Raw genomic sequence first — 20,250 nt, 5'->3', positions numbered from 1 at the left:
TATTACACTTCTGAAGAACAAATCATTTTCCTTATTTTTCTTTAATGTCTGCCTTTTCTTCTTAGTCGATTTGAGTCAGGGCGGAGAGAGCCTTGAGTGCACAGTAAAACTACAGGAAAAACATGGGAAAACTGCAAAAAATACTGTGGTAAACTTTTATAAGGGAGTCTGTGCACAAATCTGTTGGTGTGCAGATATCAGATACAGCCCTAAACTAAATTAGTTGTCATCTTTGCTGGGGCTGAAGCTGGAGTGAGACAAGATGCTGAATGAATTCACAGACCCTTTACAGTAGTGGCCTAGACACTGAACCCCAATGACTTGGTGTATACTGCCTCTGTGTGGTTGGCACTGGTGCAGCAACTAAGCAACATGCAATACGGGAGACTTGATTTACCTTGATTTAATTACACACACGCGCGCACACACACACACGCACGCACGCGCACATCCTGGTAAGAAAAAGCTGCATAGGTAAGATATTTTACTAGTAAGCTTAGTATCTGAGAAATGTCTATAGTGACACAATTTTAAGGAAGCTAAAATAAAAGCTGCCATTTATGGTTGAAATGAAGTGTGAAATAGTATGCGAACGCTCCTCAGAATGTAGCAATCTGACAAGACCATTGTTTAGTGAACGCAGAATCGGAGCAGCTCAGCTTTCCACTGGTCTGTAAAGAAAAGGATTGGAAATTGCAGCTGCGTGTCTGCTGTCAGGCACCCTGGTTTGAATCTCAGGTACAGCGCCCACGAGCTTTGCCTCTCGCTGTGAATCTCGGGTGCAGCGCCCACGAGCTTTGCCTCTCACTGTGAATCTCGGGTGCAGCGCCCAGAGCATTGCCTCTCACTGTGAATCTCGGGTACAGCACCCAGAGCATTGCCTCTCACTGTGAATCTCGGGTACAGCGCCCACGAGCATTGCCTCTCACTGTAATCTCGGGTACAGCACCCAGAGCATTGCTTCTCGCTGTGAATCTCGGGTACAGCACCCACGAGCATTGCCTCTCACTGTAATCTCGGGTACAGCACCCAGAGCATTGCTTCTCGCTGTGAATCTCGGGTACAGCGCCCAGAGCATTGCCTCTCACTGTAATCTCGGGTACAGCACCCAGAGCATTGCTTCTCGCTGTGAATCTCGGGTACAGCGCCCAGAGCATTGCCTCTCACTGTGAATCTCGGGTACAGCACCCAGAGCATTGCTTCTCGCTGTGAATCTCGGGTACAGCACCCACGAGCATTGCCTCTCACTGTAATCTCGGGTACAGCGCCCACGAGCTTTGCCTCTCACTGTAATCTCGGGTACAGCACCCAGAGCATTGCTTCTCGCTGTGAATCTCGGGTACAGCGCCCACGAGCATTGCCTCTCACTGTAATCTCGGGTACAGCACCCAGAGCATTGCTTCTCGCTGTGAATCTCGGGTACAGCGCCCAGAGCATTGCCTCTCACTGTAATCTCGGGTACAGCGCCCACGAGCTTTGCCTCTCACTGTGAATCTCGGGTACAGCACCCAGAGCATTGCCTCTCGCTGTGAATCTCGGGTACAGCGCCCACGAGCATTGCCTCTCACTGTGAATCTCGGGTACAGCGCCCACGAGCATTGCCTCTCGCTGTGAATCTCGGGTACAGCACCCAGAGCATTGCCTCTCGCTGTGAATCTCGGGTACAGCGCCCACGAGCATTGCCTCTCACTGGCACTGCATGCCACAGCTTGCCTTCTGGCACTTTGTTTATGAACTGACTCAGTTTCATTTCCAGCATTGACTCCCGCCATGTTATTCTAAATGCTCCCTCCTGCACCTTGCCATGTCCATCCAGACATTTAACTTCGGAGCCATGAATACCAGAAAATTAATTTGAAAACATTTTTAGATGTGTTGAGACGCCCTACCATTAGGTTAGCATTTGGCAGAAGGAACAAACAGCAAGCAGTAATTCAATTCAATTAAAGAGGTCACTGTTAACAGGGGTGAAGGTTAGACTGCTAATAATAAATAGGAGATTAGTCTACAAGGAACCCAGGCATCCACTGAGCTGTTACAACCTCTGATGGTATGATCTGTAATAGGAGTCATTATTACAGGGATGAACAGCAGCCTCCCTCTCACCCACAACCAGCACGGCCTGCAGTTCTTCATTTCATGTTGGCCGCTACTATAATGAACAGGATTTTAATGAGCGCTTCCTTAAGTCGCAGAATTATGTTTTGATCCAAGCACTGACTAAGGGAAGCATGCCACAGCTACTGTATTTGCCTATTGCATGACTGCTTTGGCATGAATGGATATTGCCTAATTCTCTGCACAGCGCCCTGGCTGATGAAGTTTGCTAATACCTTGCTGAGACTCACAGCTCACCATTATGCAGGGATGTGCTCATTAAATGTAAACGTCTTCATCCGCAGTTTTCAAGTTCATCTGGAAATAATTGCCAAGACAGTAAGCGTCAAGGACAGAAGCAAAGTGAAAGCTTCTTTATATTGTAAAACCAAGTCTTAATTGCGTGGCCAGCAGTGGGAGGTGATGAGGCAAGTACTCCCTGCAATCAGAACACAATTACTGGCAGAAACAAAAACCCAGCACCTGTCCTTGATGCTTACAATCCTGGCAATTATTCCCCAATGAAGGTAAAACAGAGACTGAAAGTCAAATACATTGACATTCAATTAGCACATCCCAGCATAGTGACGGGTCTATTATTACATTCTATAATAAGTGAAATGACAAGGAAAATGTCACGCAGCAAATAATTACAAAGCATTGTGGTATGAAAGAGCTTGAAGAATCTGAAGGAAAAAAAATCTGACAAGTTTTATTGCTTTTTTTCCCCAATCCATGACCGTTATACGTTAATATTGATCGGCCTCTATTAAAAGGCAGTCCAATGGGGCAAGCATTCCTGCAGTGGAAGACTCTTAATTCTGTTGTCATGACAGCAGGAAACTGGCATTCTAAACAAGTCTCAGTTTTCAATTCATAGAAAGCCCCAAGGGATCCTGGGTTGGTTTACAGGCCTGAATATCTAGAGATGAACAGAAATGCCAGACATATTGAAATTTAAAGGTAAACAAAATCATCTTTAATGGGAGTGTGTTTTCCATATCGTTAATAATAGGTTTTGCGCTCAAAATTTAAGAACTGAATTGGGATTAGAATTATTTATTACAGGACAAAAAAAATGGAACAGCTGCCATAATGCTGATGACGCAGCACTCCTAACTGTATGGCTGGCAGTGCGCAGAGACACTCCCCTAACTGTATGGCTGGCAGTGCGCAGAGGCACTCCCCTGACTGTATAGGTTGCAGTTTGCAGAGGCACTCCCCTGACTGTATGGCTGGCAGTGCGCAGAGGCACTCCCCTGACTGTATGGCTGGCAGTGCACAGAGGCACTCCCCTGACTGTATAGGTTGCAGTGTGCAGAGGCATTCCCCTGACTGTATGGCTGGCAGTGCGCAGAGGCATTCCCCTGACTGTATGGCTGGCAGTGCGCAGAGGCACTCCCCTGACTGTATGGCTGGCAGTGCGCAGAGGCACTCCCCTGACTGTATGGCTGGCAGTGCGCAGAGGCACTCCCCTGACTGTATGGCTGGCAGTGCGCAGAGGCACTCCCCTGACTGTATGGCTGGCAGTGCACAGAGGCACTCCCCTGACTGTATGGCTGGCAGTGCGCAGAGGCACTCCCCTGACTGTATGGCTGGCAGTGCGCAGAGGCATTCCCCTGACTGTATGGCTGGCAGTGCGCAGAGGCACTCCCCTGACTGTATGGCTGGCAGTGCGCAGAGGCACTCCCCTGACTGTATGGCTGGCAGTGCGCAGAGGCACTCCCCTGACTGTATGGCTGGCAGTGTGCAGAGGCATTCCCCTGACTGTATGGCTGGCAGTGAGCAGAGGCACTCCCCTGACTGTATAGGTTGCAGTTTGCAGAGGCACTCCCCTGACTGTATGGCTGGCAGTGCGCAGAGGCACTCCCCTGACTGTATGGCTGGCAGTGTGCAGAGGCACTCCCCTGACTGTATAGGTTGCAGTGTGCAGAGGCATTCCCCTGACTGTATGGCTGGCAGTGCGCAGAGGCACTCCCCTGACTGTATATGTTGCAGTGTGCAGCTGCACTCCCCTGACTGTATATGTTGCAGTGTGCAGCTGTACTCCCCTGACTGTATAGGTTGCAGTGTGCAGCTGCACTCCCCTGACTGTATATGTTGCAGTGTGCAGCTGCACGTGTGTATCTGCCCTCTCATTCACCTGGCTGACTAATTCATCTGTACGTGCCTGATAACACATGAAAGATGACAGGCAGATAGAACTTGCTTGGCTGGCAGGTGCTCCTGTATGGAACACTGCATAAATGAACCACAGTAAGGGCCAACATTAAGACTTTGTTACAGATTAACTGTTCTGAATGATCAAGAGGCAGTAATAATTGAGGAAACAGCCAGTATCCCTCCTGCACACTGTAAAAGCCTAGCACACTCATCACATCACCCTATTGACTCTTTATTAATAATAATAACTCAAAACAACCAAAACCATCCAATACACTCCTTTATTTTTCAAAAATTACTTTTTTTTACATTCTACAGAACAAAACATCTAATGTATTATATATTTAGTCAACAGTAGCAGTTCACTTGAGGAATTTAAAGCGGACCTGTGCATCTCATTGAAACGAGATCTTGATTTTCATAGTTTGGATTGTAATACAGGACTTAAAATGCAGCTGCAGACAGAAAACAACTTAAACATTAGTAAGTAACAAAACGTTTAAAGTACTTTTAATTGAGCAAATGGCTTTAATGTGTCAACAGTACTGGCATTCCAAGAGACACTTGTGTTGAAAAGACCCCAATCTGTACAGTCCCATAAAACACCTTCCTCCGATACACACTCCCTACCTCAGCTATCGGGCTGATAATAAACAAGCTGGGTTCACAATCCCTGGTTAGCAAAACACCTTGAACTAGCAAATGTTATCTTAGCCAAGGTAATCCAAGCCTAGTGCCAATCAGGGGCTGTGAAACGCAAACCAGCCATGCAAACTTTGAGAATCAAAGGGGAGCCCTCTTCACCGCTCACAATGGGCTACTTCACAATGCACCATTATTTGCATTCTATCAGTTGGAGCCACTCGTGTCCAGTGTTTACTGCTGAAACCCAGCTGGTTTCTCTTGGCTATTTTGTTGCCACTGCAAGTTTGCATTTATGAATACATTTTTGCAAACAGAATATTGAACATCAGGTAGGCATAAAATGGACTTCAGTATACTCTGATGTGAATTTAAATGTTTAATGAAGTTCAAACCCAATGAATTGAAAGAGTTTCCTTGAACCTGTGGCTGACAGTTCTATTTATTTTCCATGTGTCAGTGTTTGGCTACCTTGCCTTTTCTTAACTACAGCCAGCAAGTTATGAGCATGCGTGGATGGCAACAGTGTCTAGAAGGAGCAGGGACGCTTGAAGCGCTCCTGCTCAGAGTTTGACAGAGAAGGAGGAGCCGCAGGAACAGCCCTGCTCAGCCTGCGGGTTGCCGACGATCTGGAAGGCAGAGCGGATCAATTCCTGGCTGAAATCCAGAGTCCCCCCTTTTATGAACTCCAGACTGTCCCGGTCAACGACGACTCCCACCCCGTCCTGCTCAAACACCCTGCGGGACACACAGCCAGGTGGAAACGTCTCATGTATGTGTAGATGCGCTCAGGGGCTTCCTCAGATTCGGAAGAGAGAGTGGGTTTCTCGTGCACTCTGCATGTCAGGGGTTCTGTCATACAAAGAGTGCAAGAGAAAGTGCACTCGCAACATGATCAGAGCTAGCCACCGAACACCAAGAAACACATTCCCAGTGATAACATCAAAATGCAAAACGGATGAAAAGCTGATATCAACATACCCAGTCTGTTTCTATAGAGCCTGCTGTGCTCTGAACGTTTGTCATGACCTGTTGCCAACAGGTTCCAATGCGGCTGTAACTTACAATTATCAGTACTTTTAATGAGAAATAAGGAGATGTGTTGGTCATTAAATTGTTTATTTCTAGTGTCGTCTTTCAGAAAAAGAAGTGGTTCAAATGATCTAAAAAGTGTCATCTTGTGTTAGGCGTCAGTCTTGCCTGACTGACTATAGAAGTCTGTAAAGCAAAACAGTTGAATGAACCAGACTGACCTCTCCCAAGACTAAGCCCTGTACAGAGAGCGGGCCTGGCTTGGACAGTCAGATCCACTCTTCTGCTCTCTCAAACGGTTCTCATTGCTATGTGGGATGCAGTCTGCGGATGTATACATATTAATACAATTATAACAGTTAAAAGGTTCTAGTTTGTCAGTTAAACGCAGCACTAGGTTTTGTGTTAAGATCCACTGAAAGGCCGTGTGATTACCTGTCATCTTCGTTTTTAATGGTGTCCACAGAATACTTATACTGAAACCCTGAGCAGCCTCCACCTTCCACCTGCACTCGGAGGAATTCTCCCACGTCACATATTTCACGCAGCCTCTGCAAAACAAGCACATTGTGGAGGGCACGTTTCAATGCTAAACGATGGAGGGGAAAAAAAGATTTATAACTCCAGTTTCCAAAAGAACTCTGCCACTTTTTTTTTTTTTTTTTCAAATCATGGCTTACACAAGTAATTGAAATTGTACACTCCAATATAGTTCCTTTGTGCCCATTTACTACATTCTGGCACAATGTGTGAATGTCTGCTATCTTGACCATGTCTAAACAGCACACCAGCTATGCTGTACAGTTTCCAACAGACATGCTGTACAATCAGCTGAATTACTCCAGGAGAAGCAAAAAGGTGCATTTACAAAAGAGCCTGTTTTCAGCACTGCAGGGACAGCAATAAGACTCCTACTGCATAGCAGTGTCACCCTCTTCCCTGGACACACTCTCCAATCAAATGTGCTGGACTTTACTGCATCTACACACACACACCAAACAGCCTCTCAACCTATTCAAATTACACGACATGGCAGACCAGCCCTTGCAAAGTTAATGCAGCAAACAGTATTAAAACAGGGATGGGAAAGAGATCCTATTGCACAGCAGTGCACCCATTCCAGGTTTTACTACAATTGAACAGATGCAGTGTACAGTGAACAAGCTCAGGTGTGTCTTCTTAAGCTCCTAGTAAAAGCAGGACTGGATGCCACTGCTATGCGTAGGTTTTTAAACAGCAGTGCCTGTCGTTTCCTTTACCTTCACACATGCCTTGCTGAGGTGTATCTGGTCTGGGCTGCACTCTTCTTGCAGGGTGGATGAGCTGCTCCACCGGACTATCCCAGAAGGTGCTGTCAATAAGCCATGCTTATAGGAACACAGAGTCCTGCTTAACAGGCACTGCTGCTGCGGACGGCAGAATCGCAGAGGTGAGATCCTAAACAAGAATAAAAACCTCATTAGTTATAAATATATATATATATAGAAGGGCATGTCTTAATTCTAATTAACAAGGGTGCCAATCAGATTAGCAGTGTCACACATTCCTGTTTACACTATCAGCTTGATTTGTGCAGGTAACAAGCTCAGGCGAGTCTTACTAAATTCATAGTAAAACCAGGAATGGAGCAAACTGCTATGCAATGGGAGTCTTAATGCCATCCCTGATGAATAGGATAGAATCGAATTAATATATGCGATACAAATCAAGGTCACCTGACATGGTCCTTGTCGCAGTATTGCGACACCCGATTGGCTGTGCTGCTCAACGCTTTGTTGATTAAACGTCTTTGCTCTGGTATAATAATCAGTGAAGATGCCTGCGCTGATTGTAGGCTTATACAACCAAGACACTCACTGAGTTGTGAAATACACACTGCAGTCCGGCACGCAAACAGGTGTACAGTGTTAATTACACACACAAAACACGCGTACCTGTTTGCTGATGTGCGGATTCTCAAGGTTGCTGAGCTGCACAACAGTTACAGTGGAAATGTCACACAAAGCGCAAACGATTGCCAAACACTTGTCTAAAATGTAACCGTAAAAACCCACAGAAAACGATTCATGATTCTACCTGGCAAAACAGGCGACTGCAGCCTTCACCCCAACAGACATCACTGGCAGCGATCCTAACACAACGCTACAGGGAGCTGGCAGCGATCCTAACACAACGCCCTGCCTCCGCCGGGTCACTGCAGATCAATGCGTGCGAGAGTGAGCCCCGCCAATGAAGCGCCTCTATCAGCGGGCTACAGGGAGCTCCCAGCCAATAGATCATCGAGGCAGGGACGAGGTTAGCAGAATCGCCTGTCAACTGAATTGGTGTTTGTACTGTTTACCCCGGATATGACAGGCTTGGTGTTTGTACTGTTTACCCCGGATATGACAGGCTTGGTGTTTGTACTGTTTACCCCGGATATGACATGCTTGGTGTTCTTCCACCCAGTTTGTTCGCGCGCGAATGACGTCAGGCCGCATGATCCCGGTTTGATCAGGTGATGAGGAAGTTGTTGAGAGCTGGTGTCAGAGTGTTGCAATTCCAAGGGAGGAGGTGTGTTGTGCTATTTTGTAAGGTTTAGTTAATCAGTCTGGCAGTTTTTTCATTCTTTTTTGTTAGTAATTATAAAGTGTGTTTTGTTTAGTCTGTTGGCCGATTCTTTATTCTTATTTATTTGTAATCCGGGCTAAGGGTGCAGTGTGCTGAGTCTGCGAGGGAGTCTGTCAGTCTACGCGAGTGATTGCTTTGTCTGTGTTTGATTTCGCCTCTCTGTTTTATACAGAAGGACAGCACCGTTATCTTCTCTCGCAGCTCACAGCAAGAAGACATGGCTTACCGCGCTCTGGCTGTCGTCCTCGCTTCTCTAGTCGCGGTCTCCGTGGCAGAACCGATTAAATATCTGGACTGTGGTAAGAACTCGGGTAACTTTCTTTTGTATGAATATATGAACGTTTACGCCCTGTTGATGTGAGACTGTGGTGTTGGTTACTTTTGATATGCGGTTAGATTATTTTCGGTAACCGTTCCTCTTTTTTTGTGGTTAAGATGTATGTGAATTTTGCGCCCGCACTGTTATGATGTGATATTTTGATCGGCGCTACAGAATCGTACAAGTTCAGCAGATCGGAATAGTTTGCACCGTAGCTATGTATGTATCCTCATTGAAGAATCCACTGGGTTAGTGATACTCGTTGAGATGAATGCATCGCACACTCTTAACGCAGTAAACACAACACCGCACCCCAAAACCATTCAAGAAATGTTTGCACCTCGCTTAAAAGATGACTCCTGTGCTGTGAAGAGAACTGATGTTTAGTGTCACTTAACGAGTGAGCAAAGCGCAGATTTTACAGAACAAAATGGACTTGAAGCTAAGTGTACTTACAATTTTAATAGCTAGCTAAAATACACCAGAAACTGCAATACTGAAGCGCTGCGGTTGATTTCACAGACTGTGTGAGAGGTCACCCTAGTCACAAGATGCAAGAGCTGTAAAGTCAAACACGTGAGCTGAACCTCACGCTGTTTAATACAGACACATCCTGCATGTGCATTTAACAAGTGAACAAAAAAAAAATAATAATTCAGAATACAATGTTCTGAATACCTGCAGAATGGAGCAAATAACCAAGTAAAACCAAAAGAGTGGTCAGACCCCCGTACTTAACACATCACAAAACAAAAACTTTGTGACGATGGCAAATGCACTACTTTGAGCCAATTGTGTTGTTTTTTGTTATTAAATTGGTTTGCTTTAGACTTGGGTTTTCAAATGAAGACTCTTCTGCTAAACGTTCTTTGCTGTCAGTTTGTCACACTGTAACACTGCTAGCTTTGTTCCATTAACAGCGAGTCTCGTTCCACTGGCCTGCGCTAAACACACGTTTTAGACAGAACTGGTTGCTTGTCTTTTGTTAATAACAAGGCTTCCATTCAGATCAAGTGCGGTGGTGGCGTAGGCTTTCAGATTTCACGTGCCCATTCTGTAATGTTTAACTCGACTCTATTCCAGGTTCCATTGTTGGTAAAATCAGTTCTGTTGATGTGAGTCCATGCCCGAAGCAGCCTTGTGAACTGGTCAAGGGAGAGTCTTACACCGTCAACGTGACCTTCAGCAGTGGTAGGTTTAAAGACCTGAGCAGGCATCTTTTCAGTGGAGTTGCTAAAGAGCAACAGCAGAGGGTCTGTCTGTCTGTCTGTCCCTGTTCTGTTCAGAAAGAGGTGATTGTATAGGAGAGCAGAGGGTCTGTCTGTCCCTACTCTGTTCAGAGATTATTGTGTAGGAGAGCAGAGGGTCTGTCTGTCCCTACTATGTTCAGAGATGATTGTGTAGGAGTGCAGAGGGTCTGTCTGTCCCTGTTCAGTCAGAGATGACTGTGTAGGAGAGCAGAGGGTCTGTCTGTCCCTGTTCAGTCAGAGATGACTGTGTAGGAGAGCAGAGGGTCTGTCTGTCCCTACTCTGTTCAGAGATGATTGTGTAGGAGTGCACAATGTTTTACTGTTTATGTACATATGCAAGTCTACATTTACCTCAATAAATCAAAAACAGTACTGCAGTCACTTGCATTAAAAGTAGATGTTACCTGTGCAGTTTAACTACAATACATATGTCTTTCCCAGGTAAATAGATGCAGTGGATTTTAGGTATTTATTTATTTCTCAGATGCAGCAAGTCAGACAAGCAAAGCCATTGTGCATGGAGTCATTGCTGGCGTTCCTGTTCCCTTCCCAATTCCAAACGAAGATGGCTGCAAATCTGGAATTCAGTGCCCAATCCAGCAGCAGAAAACCTACAGCTATATCAACCAGCTGCCTGTGAAGACAGAGTACCCTTCGGTAAGTGTGGGATAGTGTTTCTGGAACTGTGCAGCTTCTACTTCGTCTAATGAGTTTGCTGCAGTGAACAAACCTTTAGGGAACCTGTTACTATTACCAAATATCGTAAGTGATGGATAGGGCATTTTCAAAAAGCGGACTTGTGTTTGTGGCTTGCATCATTGCACACATGTGCTTTGTGTTTGTTTGGGAATGGGTTACCTGTCCAGCCAGCTGTGACATGTACAGTAAATGCTTGGTTCACAAGCTAGGATTTGAATCCAGTGCATCTGGGAATGTTGCTTTATATTTTGTCCTTCGTTGTCTTTACAGCTTAAGCTGGTGGTGGAGTGGGAACTGAGGGATGACAATAACAAAGACTTCTTCTGCTTCAAGTTTCCAGTCCAGATCACAAGCTGAGGGTGAAGGGATGTCTGCTTCTAATACATTTGCTAAAAGATGATGTCACACTGTAACAAACAAAAGTTTAGAGATCAAATAAAGGCTGCTGCGGCCTAAGCAAACAGTGAGTCATTAACAGGCTGTTTAATAATTAACATACTTGTGATTAAAAATGTTGCGCTATTTTTAAATTTTTATATTTGAATTGAAAATTTTTTCTAGGTCCAAATGAAATCAGACTGGTTTGCTGCTCTGAGATTTTTCTATTAAACATGAATCAGTTTTGCACAAGCTTATGGAGCTTCAGTACATGTCTGTCAGAACTGCTAAAGTTGTTCTTTTTTGCCTTTCAAATCCAGTGTTTTTATATAAACCCATTTAACAATAAAGATTTTAGTTCTCAAAGCGTGTTTGTATGTAAATCTCCATTGTACTTCTGGTTTAGTTTACACTTGTACAGCAGAAACAAATGGAACATTTGTGTGGCAGGAGTAGCAGTTCCCTGTGTGTGCCCTGGTGTGCAGGTGGGTATAAAGGTTAGCTGACTTCTGTCTTGGTGTATAAATGAAGATCATGGGGGGGGGGAGAAGAGTGTCCAGTGCAAAAATGTTTGACAAAATGTACATATTGACAGCTCGGCAGTTTACTTGAACTTGTTTATTTTCTTTAGCACAACTTTTTGGTTTAAAATAGAATACAATGTTAGCATTTTACCAAACGCTGTTTTATTTTTGAAACAGGAACGAAACAGGCAGTTAAGGGTGACAAGCACACAGAAACAAACCACTGCAGCAATGTGAAGCCTGTAGGAAGACAGAAAACACAGGAGGCTTGCAGTCTGTAATCCATACAGGGAGATAATGCAACACATTATATAACACAACATTACAAAGATACGGATTCAGGAGTGTCTTCATTTCCCTACGCAGAAACCAAAAAGGGACTGGGAGTTTTCATAGCTATAGAACCCATTTACCACAATAAGGAGCCTACAACCTCCTAGGTTCAAACATTGAGAGAATGTTCAAAATGTAACAAGTATTTCTTCCATTTCAATGTATAATATAATAAACTTACTTCATAAGCAGTTTGGCGACTATTTTATTGTGCAAACAATGTGCATTTCTAATGATGTACACCAGCTAAGAACATTTGCTCTGAATGTCTGTGATAAGCCTGAAGAAATCCCCTATAAAATACATTTAAACATCCACCAAAGAACTCAATAATGAGCAGCAGTTTATTCCTTTTGTGGGTTTTTTGGGCTACCCATCTGAGTGATTATTGGACAGTTTTTGGTCAAGTAAATGTCCTAGCCAAACAAATCCCCATACGATCACTCAAGTGCTTTAGAGACATCCCAAACATGTCAAGTTCCTATCGCTGTTCAATACATTTCAGGATTAGAAAAAATAAAAAAAAGATGGTATCAAACAAAGTTTGGGGGAGGAAAACATTTTGATGCAAAGACAAGTGGAAGATGGCAGGGGTTCGCCTTTAAAGGCATTGTTCTAGCAGCACGCACTCCGATGTTATACTCTTATCATTTATTAACAACAGTCCTTTCTCATTAAAGCCAGTGAGCATTACAGTTGAGATGTTCAGACTCTCACTGTATTTTACAGAAACAATTTAAAATGGACTTCCATTTCGTGACCAAATCTGTATACCCAAAGGTAATACCGCGGTCAATATTTAAGGCAAGTGTAACATTAAATTGGTTGATGCTAATGGATCTGGAGCCACGTGGTGTTCTCTCTCTTCTCTGCCTGATCCACAACAGCACTGTCCTGATCAACACCACACTGCGTCTCAGTATCAAATACCACCGTCTAACAAACGTTAAAGGAAGATGGCTGCTTAGCAAATGCATGTATGGCCATTTTATCGTGAAAAAGTTGCTTGAGGAATCTAGTGCATTCTGCATGTTACAATCACACTTCATTATTTCCTGTAGCCACTACTGAAGAGCCAGGTGTCTGGGATTATCATTTCAGAATTAAAATCTAAATAAAATACTGGGCTGCAAACTACTGAAACTAAAAACCATTCAATAGAACACACCTGTTTTGCCTCCATACATCTCTGTTGATTTAACCATGTAAGAAAACAGACTTTACATTTTGGTTACCCTGGGTGTCAGTGCCGTGAATATACTGAGCCTAGCACCCAATGATGTAGACAGAAACAAGAGAATCTTTGCAGGCTTTAAGAATGGAGGTTATCAGAAATGTAGCAGTTAAGCAGTTAACTATGCAGGTTTTAAAGACCCCTCCGGTAAAGCTAGCAACAACCCTTCTTCAGCCAACTCGCAATGCCAAAGTTACTATCGTCCATTCTGATTCAGCCTCTCCAGTCTCTGCAGCAGAGCATTTCCGAACGCTTCTCTGTAGGCTGGGCTGAGAGAATCCAGGAGGGAGTAAACCGTCTCGTGGTACTGGGTCATCATGCTCTCATCCACCTGGTCGAAGGCATACCCCACCACCTGTACACACACACACACGTTACAGGCATGTTACTCAGCAGCTCACAGTGCATCACTGCACAATAAACAGCCATCGGAAACACAACAAGAACCTCCCGTGGTATTTAGCTCTGTAACTACACAGCCACAGCTAAAAAAAAAAACTCCTAGTCTTTATATGGAAGATGCAAATGCATGATAGCCTCATATAAGCATGCCATTCCCCCACCCCCATATATAAAGCAATGGTACAAAATTTGAAACATTTTCAATGAACTATATTTATTTCAGGTATTGTCAATATTTCATGAATGAATGGGTTAAGTATTTTTTAAATACACAGTGGATTTCAGGTTTCTTATCTTGTTGTATGAGAGACTCTACTGTACAGCAATAGCACAATATACCCCTGCACTTGAGAAACATCACGTGTATCTATATGGGTTTGTTTTTCTTTGGGGTGAGGATCAAAGGGCTTTGTAAAATCAGCAATTTATTAACACACTGCAGCACATTCCTGCTGGAAAGGTAAGACTACAACCAGGCTTGGAGTCCATCCCCCTTCCCCGTTAATCAATTCCAACGCATCAGTAATCACAATTGCAATCAGCAGCATTGTGTTACAATGAGCTTCTCACAGTGGCGACACCTTACTGAAACTGAAGTCACTGTTAGTCAATTTAACTGGCTTCAAATGAAAGCAGCTGAACTAAAATAACATTGTTTATGTCTCTAAATTACAAATTCAGATTTCTTCAAAACAATTGGAATTCGAAGCGTGAGTTGATTTTAATAAGAACCGTGTAAAACACGAGCTTGTTTGAGTCTTACCCGGAGCCCAGCCTCCGTGAGCTCCAAGCAGTACCGGTTCCCTTCCCTCGTCTCCACGTTGATGTGCGCCACGTCCACGGCATTCTGCAGGCTGTGGGCGACATGCATTTCCCTGACTGCAAAAAGGACATCGTTCACCACAGCCTGTGCTTCCAGCCTCATGTCCTTCGCGTCTACAGCGTCCAAGTCCCCCAGCTCGGAGCTGTCTTCAAACACACAGTGGTTGCAGTCCACTTCCATGCTCTGAAGACATGTTGTCAAAAATTCAATGATGATCGCTTTTGAGTCAAAATTACGGTAAACAAGTCTGGTTATTAAAGTCAAATAACCAGCTAATCAAAAAGCAGTAGCGCACACACACTTAAAAAGATCTATAAAGAGGTCTTGTGTTACTGTGTTGTGCAAGCACGTCACTGTTTCCGTTCTGGTATTAACAAATGCGCTTAAAAACAAACACAGTTATTTTATTTAACTTCACTTTTTCTGTTAGGAAACGATACATTACATGCAAGATTCTTGCCGATAACAGAATAGAAAAGAAATATTTACACAAATACATAAACACAATTAATAATGTGCTTATTTTAACACAATATACGCTGTGTATACAGAAATAAACAAACGCATCTGCCTGCCCTCTTTGCCGTGCAAGGAGTAACTGTCATTTTTGTAAAGAAACACTTTATTTTCTTGTCTCCATTACTCACCTCCTCCTGAGATAAATCGCACTCACTCTCCCGGCTCATGACGCCAGCGCAGGGCGCCGGTGATCTGGTGCGCATGTGCGCATGCGTTCAGATGCAATGAATTGGTTTGCATGTTCGGTACGATGGAATATGGTTTCATTTAGACCCCTTTAATGGTTTCACTGGGATTGAACCATAACCCAGTTACCAAGAGTGGTCTGAGCACGTTGTAATTGAGCCCTGAAGTTAGTTGCCGTTAGTAACAGCATGGCCGGCCCCTGAGTCGGGCTCCTCCCGGCTGCAGACTCGTTTTCCGGGAGATTAAATTGGGAGCAGGATTATTGTTTCATCATCCGCGGGTTTGCCGCAAATATAGCAATCAGAAAAAAAACACGATATAGATTATTCTGTATATAATAACGCACTGTTTGTATATTTCATCGGTTAACTCGGTAATGTAAGTACATGTTTTGTTTTTGTTTTTTTGTTAAAGTAGCACATCTCCACAACGGTTAATTTGCTGCGTAAAGGTTGTGATGTTTAATCCATCTGCTGTGGTGCAGGCCTGCGCTTACTGTGAACTGTACTGCGATATCGCTGTGGGGTAAAGGTGTCTGCCAAAACAATAATAATAATAACAACAACAACAACAACAACAGTAACGTGTTTGAGTGAAGCTGCTTGTTGGTGAGAAGTTTGGGTAAGTGTGAGTGTATGGGTGATGTGTTTAATAAATACACTGGCGTTGAAGTTGTTTCTATAGGCGTGTTTAGCTGAAGTGTGTATTGGCAGAATATATCTGAGCCGGTGTGCTGTTTGTTCTGATGTTGTTGTGGGAGTTGATGGCCTGTGTGTTCGCTGCTTATTGTGTCCTTGTGTAAAAACAAGCAGCCAAGGGCGTAGTTGGGCCCCGGCTGAAGTCGGAGTTGAGTCCTGCTCGACTCTAGTTGTGAACTCGTATTATTAAGGGAAATGGGTTTTTTTCTGCATTATTAACTTCTCAGCCGTGTGACTGAGCTGTTTATTTCACAGTATTCAGAAGAGCTTGCCCGTAGTGCAGGAGACAGTACTTCCTTCTAATTTGTTTCCACATGCAAGAGGTTGCTACTGTATTGTTATGATAACTCTAATATTGTGAACTGAAAAAGTGAAGTCTTAACGCAATGTATGAATTTCCGTAAGTACACATGTTGTGATTTTTTAATTTTATTTTTTTCAAAGAGAAGTTGATTTGGCACTTGATGGGTTGATGAAGGGGGAGGAGTCTTGAACCCTGACTTGTTGATAGGCTCTACTGTATGCTGTGAGAAATCATATTTAAATGTATGCTGAGTTTACGTTTCTAAGTTAACTTTATTGGGAGTAATAGCTTCTAATGGAACTAGACTAGTGTCGAATGTGTGTACAGTGTAAACTGGATGTGTGTGTGTGTGTGTGTATATATATATATATATATATATATATATATATATATATATATATATATATATATATTATATATATATATACTATATATTATACACACACACACATAAAAAAAGTAAGCGCTCTAGTAGGGTACTGGAATTGTTAATCCCATGACCCAGTTGTGCAGACCATTAGTTCAACACTCCTCCTCTCCTCCCCCTCCTCCGCCTCCCTCCTCCTCCTGTGTCGGGCCCCGCTGTGCTCCGCCCGTGCGACGTCTTATGTGGTGACACACATTGCACTGTCGGGATGGGAAACAGCGCACTCAAGACGCACTTGGAGACTTCGTGAACCTACTGACAGGGGTCTTCAGTCCCTGGGAAAGGTCGACTGACACTTTGGGGTGTCTCGAACTCCACACACAGGGGTCATCGTCAGCTGAGAGTATACTCTCTCCTCTCCTCTCAGGGAGGAGAGTGGACACTTTTGATGGCTGTGAGACTCTCTCTCTCTCTCACTCTCTCTCAGTTCCCGGAGGACCTGCAGAGGACCTGCCAGAGGTTGATCTCCAGTAACACTGCGCACAGTCAACCTGTCTGACAACAAGATTGAGGTGCGTTGGTGCTGCCGCCCTTCATCGGAGTCTTCCTCATCCTCAAGAGCCTCACCCTCAACTGCAACAAACTCAGTAAGGGCCGTGGCGCCACAGCGACACCTAGTGGGCAGAGTTGGTGTCAATTCCTGTTTTTCAATTCCCATTCCCTATTAATCCATTCCTGCACGTCATTGATCACAATTGCAATTCTCAGGGTTCTGTTAAAATGAGCTTCTCACAGTGGCAACACATTACTCAGTCACTGTTGGTCAATGAAATTGGCTTCAAATTAAACACCTACAACAAGTTATTATAAATAAATCTATAAAATAACATTGTGTACATGTAGGATGATAAATGAACATGCAAAGATGTGTGTCTGGAAAACCTGACAGTTTGTTTTACTACTGTCTGTGTGTGTCTCTCTCTTTCTCTCTTTGTCACTCTGTCTCTCTCTCACTCTCTGATTCCCCCTCACTATTGCTGCCTCTTTCCATTCCCTCTTCACCGCCTCCTTCTGTCTTTCCTCTACCCCCCCCCCCCCCCCCCCCCCCGCAGCGAGCCTGCCTGAGGAGATAGGGAAGCTCCGGAAGCTGGAGACGCTGCATCTCAATGGTAATCGGCTGCAGAGCCTGCCTGCCTCTGTGGGGGGCCTGGCAGCACTGCGCACCCTGGGACTCTCCGCAAACCATTTCAGGGAGGTGCCGGCTGGGCTAGGCATGCTGAGGCACCTGGACCTGTTGGACCTGTCCCGCAACCGCATCCAGACCGTGCCAGCCTCTGTGGGGGAGCTGCAGGCCATAGAGATCAACCTGAACCAGAACCAGGTAACCGGGGATCGCTGACCCAGAGCCAGGATGTTTGTGCTTCGTGGATAATGCACAGAACCCAGCACAAGAGGAGAGGCTCATAGCCAGCTATAGACTGTCCTTCGAGTGGGTTTCTTTTTGCAGAGCCATAATGTAGCTTTTACTGACACCAGAGTCAAAGTGACAGAGCCCTGTTCTGTATCTGGATCACACGGGGTCTGAGCCCCTGTCTCTCTCATGAGCCCGTGTCTGCCCTCTGTCCCCCTCAGATTTCCACGGTGTCCCCTGAGGTGTCCCGCTCGCCACGGCTCAAGGTCCTGCGTTTGGAGGAGAACTGTCTGGAGCTGTCCTCCGTGCCCCTGTCCCTGCTCTCCCAGTCTCAGGTGTCCCTGCTCGCCTTGGAGGGGAACCTCTTCGAGATCAAAATGATGAGAGACCTGGAGGGCTACGACAAGGTCAGTGCAGCTGATGTATTCTCCTGTCTGTCTGTCTGTCTGTCACTTGCTGGAGCAGCAGACCTATTTTCCAGTCTGTCTGCCTTGTCGTGTCTGTCTGCTCACAGTCATGTGTTCCCTCTCCTCCAGTACATGGAGCGCTTCACTGCCACCAAGAAGAAGTTTGCCTGAAGCCTGGAGTCTGGTTGGAGAACTGCACCTTCTTGCCTGGGACTGTGATGGAGATGAGGGTTATGTCAGATTGTGCAGCTCTGCTCGCGATCATGTGACCTGGTGTTAGGAGGACTGAAGGAGCTTCTGAATGGCCACAGAGCCAGCGCACACTATAGCAATGAAGACTGAGCTTTTAACACAGCGCTGCGTGGGATTTCATTGGTAACGTGTATTTATTCCGCACCGCAATGTGTGTCAGCACACCAGACGTTGACCTATTAATCTCTGCAGCTGTCTGATTCCCCCCAATACCTTCAGACAGTGTCCCCTCCTGTCCCCCTACATACAGACTAATACTGCAGTGCTCTGCATTGTGCTGATTTCTACATAACCACAGGCTCACTGCAGCTCAAAAGGACCAAATCCTAGGGAGGTGTTGCCCCCGTAAATGATGATGATCCGCAAGCCACATGTGATGGAGAAAATGTTAGTTTGTGCAAAAGAAGAGCTTTCTAACTCCTGCATCCTCGCAATGTCTTATAAAAAACCTGTTTTAATTGATGTGAGGTTTGAGTAACACACCTTGGTCTGCTTGAGCGGGACTGTCCCATAGAAACCTCCTCAATGCACGCAGCATCCGTGCAAGCAGCTCTGCTCAGACGTTCATTTGCAGGACTCTTTTGTTTGTTTGTTTTGGTCTTTTTAAAAATAGAAAGATGTAGGGGTTCGGGACAGAGCGCTGCCCAGGTTTCATGTCAGGTAAGCAGAGAGCTCCACTTGATGTCCGGCTAGGGTAAGCATCAGGCAATCCACTTTGAGCATCTACTGCTGATTCTTCATGGCAATCCTGGGATAGAGACACAGGTGCTGATGCAAACAAGAGTGATTTCACCCTCTGCTGTAAAAAGCTCTTAAATAAATCAGGTGCAGTTTAATCAAATCAACATCTGATCTAATAAATTAAGTGTTTTTTTGGTTTGGAGTTTTTAATAAAAATTGTTATGATGTTGTATTGTTATGAATGAGGAGATACAGCTTGATCTTCAAAACTAATTGTTATAGGATTGTCCTATTCAACAGCTCCCTAGAAAACTGTATGAGAATAATAAAAATCATCCAGACAGGGTGGTCACACTCCCCATCCGGAATGAGCTTGTATAACCTCCTCCTGCTGCAGGTAATACAGGAGCCTGTTTACTCTGCCTGCACGCACCACTACCTTTGCGCAATGTAAACTAATAGGTGGTTTTCTGGTAGTGTAAGACTACACTAGGCAATGTTGTGTTACCAGACTGTAGGAGTGTATAACATTACAGCTTTAAATGGCTTAGAAATTTGGTTCTGCCATAGCTGCCAGGAGGATCTGGGTTCAAATTCCAGTTCACTGGGTAAAACTTTTTAAGACATAATTGTATTTTATTTTTTTGGGCAAACAAGGGGATACACTTAATTATCTGTTCTATTCTGAGCTGTCTTTGAAATGCTAGAACTGTAACACAGCAAATCTCTTGTAAAGTGTTACTTCTGTATATTAAAATGAGAAACGCATTTTATGATGATGAGAATGATTTCCTGTAGTTCACACACACGCACGCCAGGACCTTCCTGCAGAGACATTCAAGGTGAATTCAGTCTAGGAATAGAGCTGATTTCAGATCTGTGTGTCTTTGGTATTTCTATAAACAAGGGCATTGTTTTT

General features: G+C 44.6%; 3 protein-coding genes and 1 pseudogene across 5 annotated transcripts; 2 read left to right on the top strand and 2 right to left on the bottom strand.

Annotated features, from left to right (window-relative positions):
• Positions 1-4,515: 4,515 nt before the first annotated feature.
• On the bottom strand, positions 4,516-8,051 carry LOC121324930 (iron-sulfur cluster assembly 2 homolog, mitochondrial-like). The gene is made up of 4 exons (XM_041267136.1): positions 8,011-8,051; positions 7,194-7,371; positions 6,370-6,485; positions 4,516-5,640 (listed from the first exon to the last, which is right to left on the bottom strand). The coding sequence occupies exons 1-4, from the start codon at positions 8,049-8,051 to the stop codon at positions 5,466-5,468; spliced, it is 510 nt and encodes a 169-aa protein (XP_041123070.1). The 3' UTR covers positions 4,516-5,465.
• Positions 8,052-8,134: 83 nt separating this feature from the next.
• On the top strand, positions 8,135-11,556 carry LOC121323945 (NPC intracellular cholesterol transporter 2-like). Of its 3 annotated transcripts, none has more exons than XM_041265284.1 (5): positions 8,135-8,229; positions 8,717-8,843; positions 9,947-10,054; positions 10,598-10,770; positions 11,083-11,556. In XM_041265284.1, exons 1-5 carry the CDS (start codon positions 8,164-8,166, stop codon positions 11,167-11,169), a joined length of 561 nt encoding a protein of 186 aa, XP_041121218.1. In that variant the 5' UTR covers positions 8,135-8,163; the 3' UTR covers positions 11,170-11,556. The 3 variants fall into 3 exon arrangements, with proteins under 3 accessions (XP_041121218.1, XP_041121219.1, XP_041121220.1); XM_041265285.1 differs by lacking the exon at positions 8,135-8,229 and adding an exon at positions 8,386-8,487; XM_041265286.1 differs by lacking the exon at positions 8,135-8,229 and adding an exon at positions 8,487-8,504.
• A 237-nt stretch (positions 11,557-11,793) lies between these two features.
• LOC121323946 (GSK3-beta interaction protein-like) lies at positions 11,794-15,702 on the bottom strand. The gene is made up of 3 exons (XM_041265288.1): positions 15,154-15,702; positions 14,447-14,689; positions 11,794-13,636 (listed from the first exon to the last, which is right to left on the bottom strand). Exons 1-3 carry the CDS (start codon positions 15,226-15,228, stop codon positions 13,478-13,480), a joined length of 477 nt encoding a protein of 158 aa, XP_041121222.1. The 5' UTR covers positions 15,229-15,702; the 3' UTR covers positions 11,794-13,477.
• A 1,007-nt stretch (positions 15,703-16,709) lies between these two features.
• Positions 16,710-20,099, top strand: LOC121324301 (annotated as a pseudogene).
• The last annotated feature ends 151 nt before the right edge of the window (positions 20,100-20,250 follow it).

Source organism: Polyodon spathula, chromosome 12 (assembly GCF_017654505.1).
Source record: "Polyodon spathula isolate WHYD16114869_AA chromosome 12, ASM1765450v1, whole genome shotgun sequence".
Taxonomy (NCBI): domain Eukaryota; kingdom Metazoa; phylum Chordata; class Actinopteri; order Acipenseriformes; family Polyodontidae; genus Polyodon; species Polyodon spathula.
This window is presented reverse-complemented; position numbering and strand designations above follow the sequence as displayed.

What these genes read in the sequence shown, in the direction of transcription:
- LOC121324930 (XM_041267136.1), bottom strand. Translation starts at nt 8,051, where the DNA reads ATGTCTGTTGGGGTGAAGGCTGCAGTCGCCTGTTTTGCCAG. An exon ending in GCAGTCGCCTGTTTTGCCAG is followed by an intron (nt 7,372 to 8,010) that starts GTAGAATCATGA and finishes ATTCTTGTTTAG; the next exon opens with GATCTCACCTCTGCGATTCT. An exon ending in TCAGCAAGGCATGTGTGAAG is followed by an intron (nt 6,486 to 7,193) that starts GTAAAGGAAACG and finishes CTTGTTTTGCAG; the next exon opens with AGGCTGCGTGAAATATGTGA.
- LOC121323945 (XM_041265284.1), top strand. Translation starts at nt 8,164, where the DNA reads ATGAAGCGCCTCTATCAGCGGGCTACAGGGAGCTCCCAGCCAATAGAT. An exon ending in GATTAAATATCTGGACTGTG is followed by an intron (nt 8,844 to 9,946) that starts GTAAGAACTCGG and finishes ACTCTATTCCAG; the next exon opens with GTTCCATTGTTGGTAAAATC. An exon ending in CAACGTGACCTTCAGCAGTG is followed by an intron (nt 10,055 to 10,597) that starts GTAGGTTTAAAG and finishes TTTATTTCTCAG; the next exon opens with ATGCAGCAAGTCAGACAAGC.
- LOC121323946 (XM_041265288.1), bottom strand. Translation starts at nt 15,228, where the DNA reads ATGCGCACCAGATCACCGGCGCCCTGCGCTGGCGTCATGAGCCGGGAG. An exon ending in GCGATTTATCTCAGGAGGAG is followed by an intron (nt 14,690 to 15,153) that starts GTGAGTAATGGA and finishes ACATGTCTTCAG; the next exon opens with AGCATGGAAGTGGACTGCAA. An exon ending in TCACGGAGGCTGGGCTCCGG is followed by an intron (nt 13,637 to 14,446) that starts GTAAGACTCAAA and finishes GTGTGTGTACAG; the next exon opens with GTGGTGGGGTATGCCTTCGA.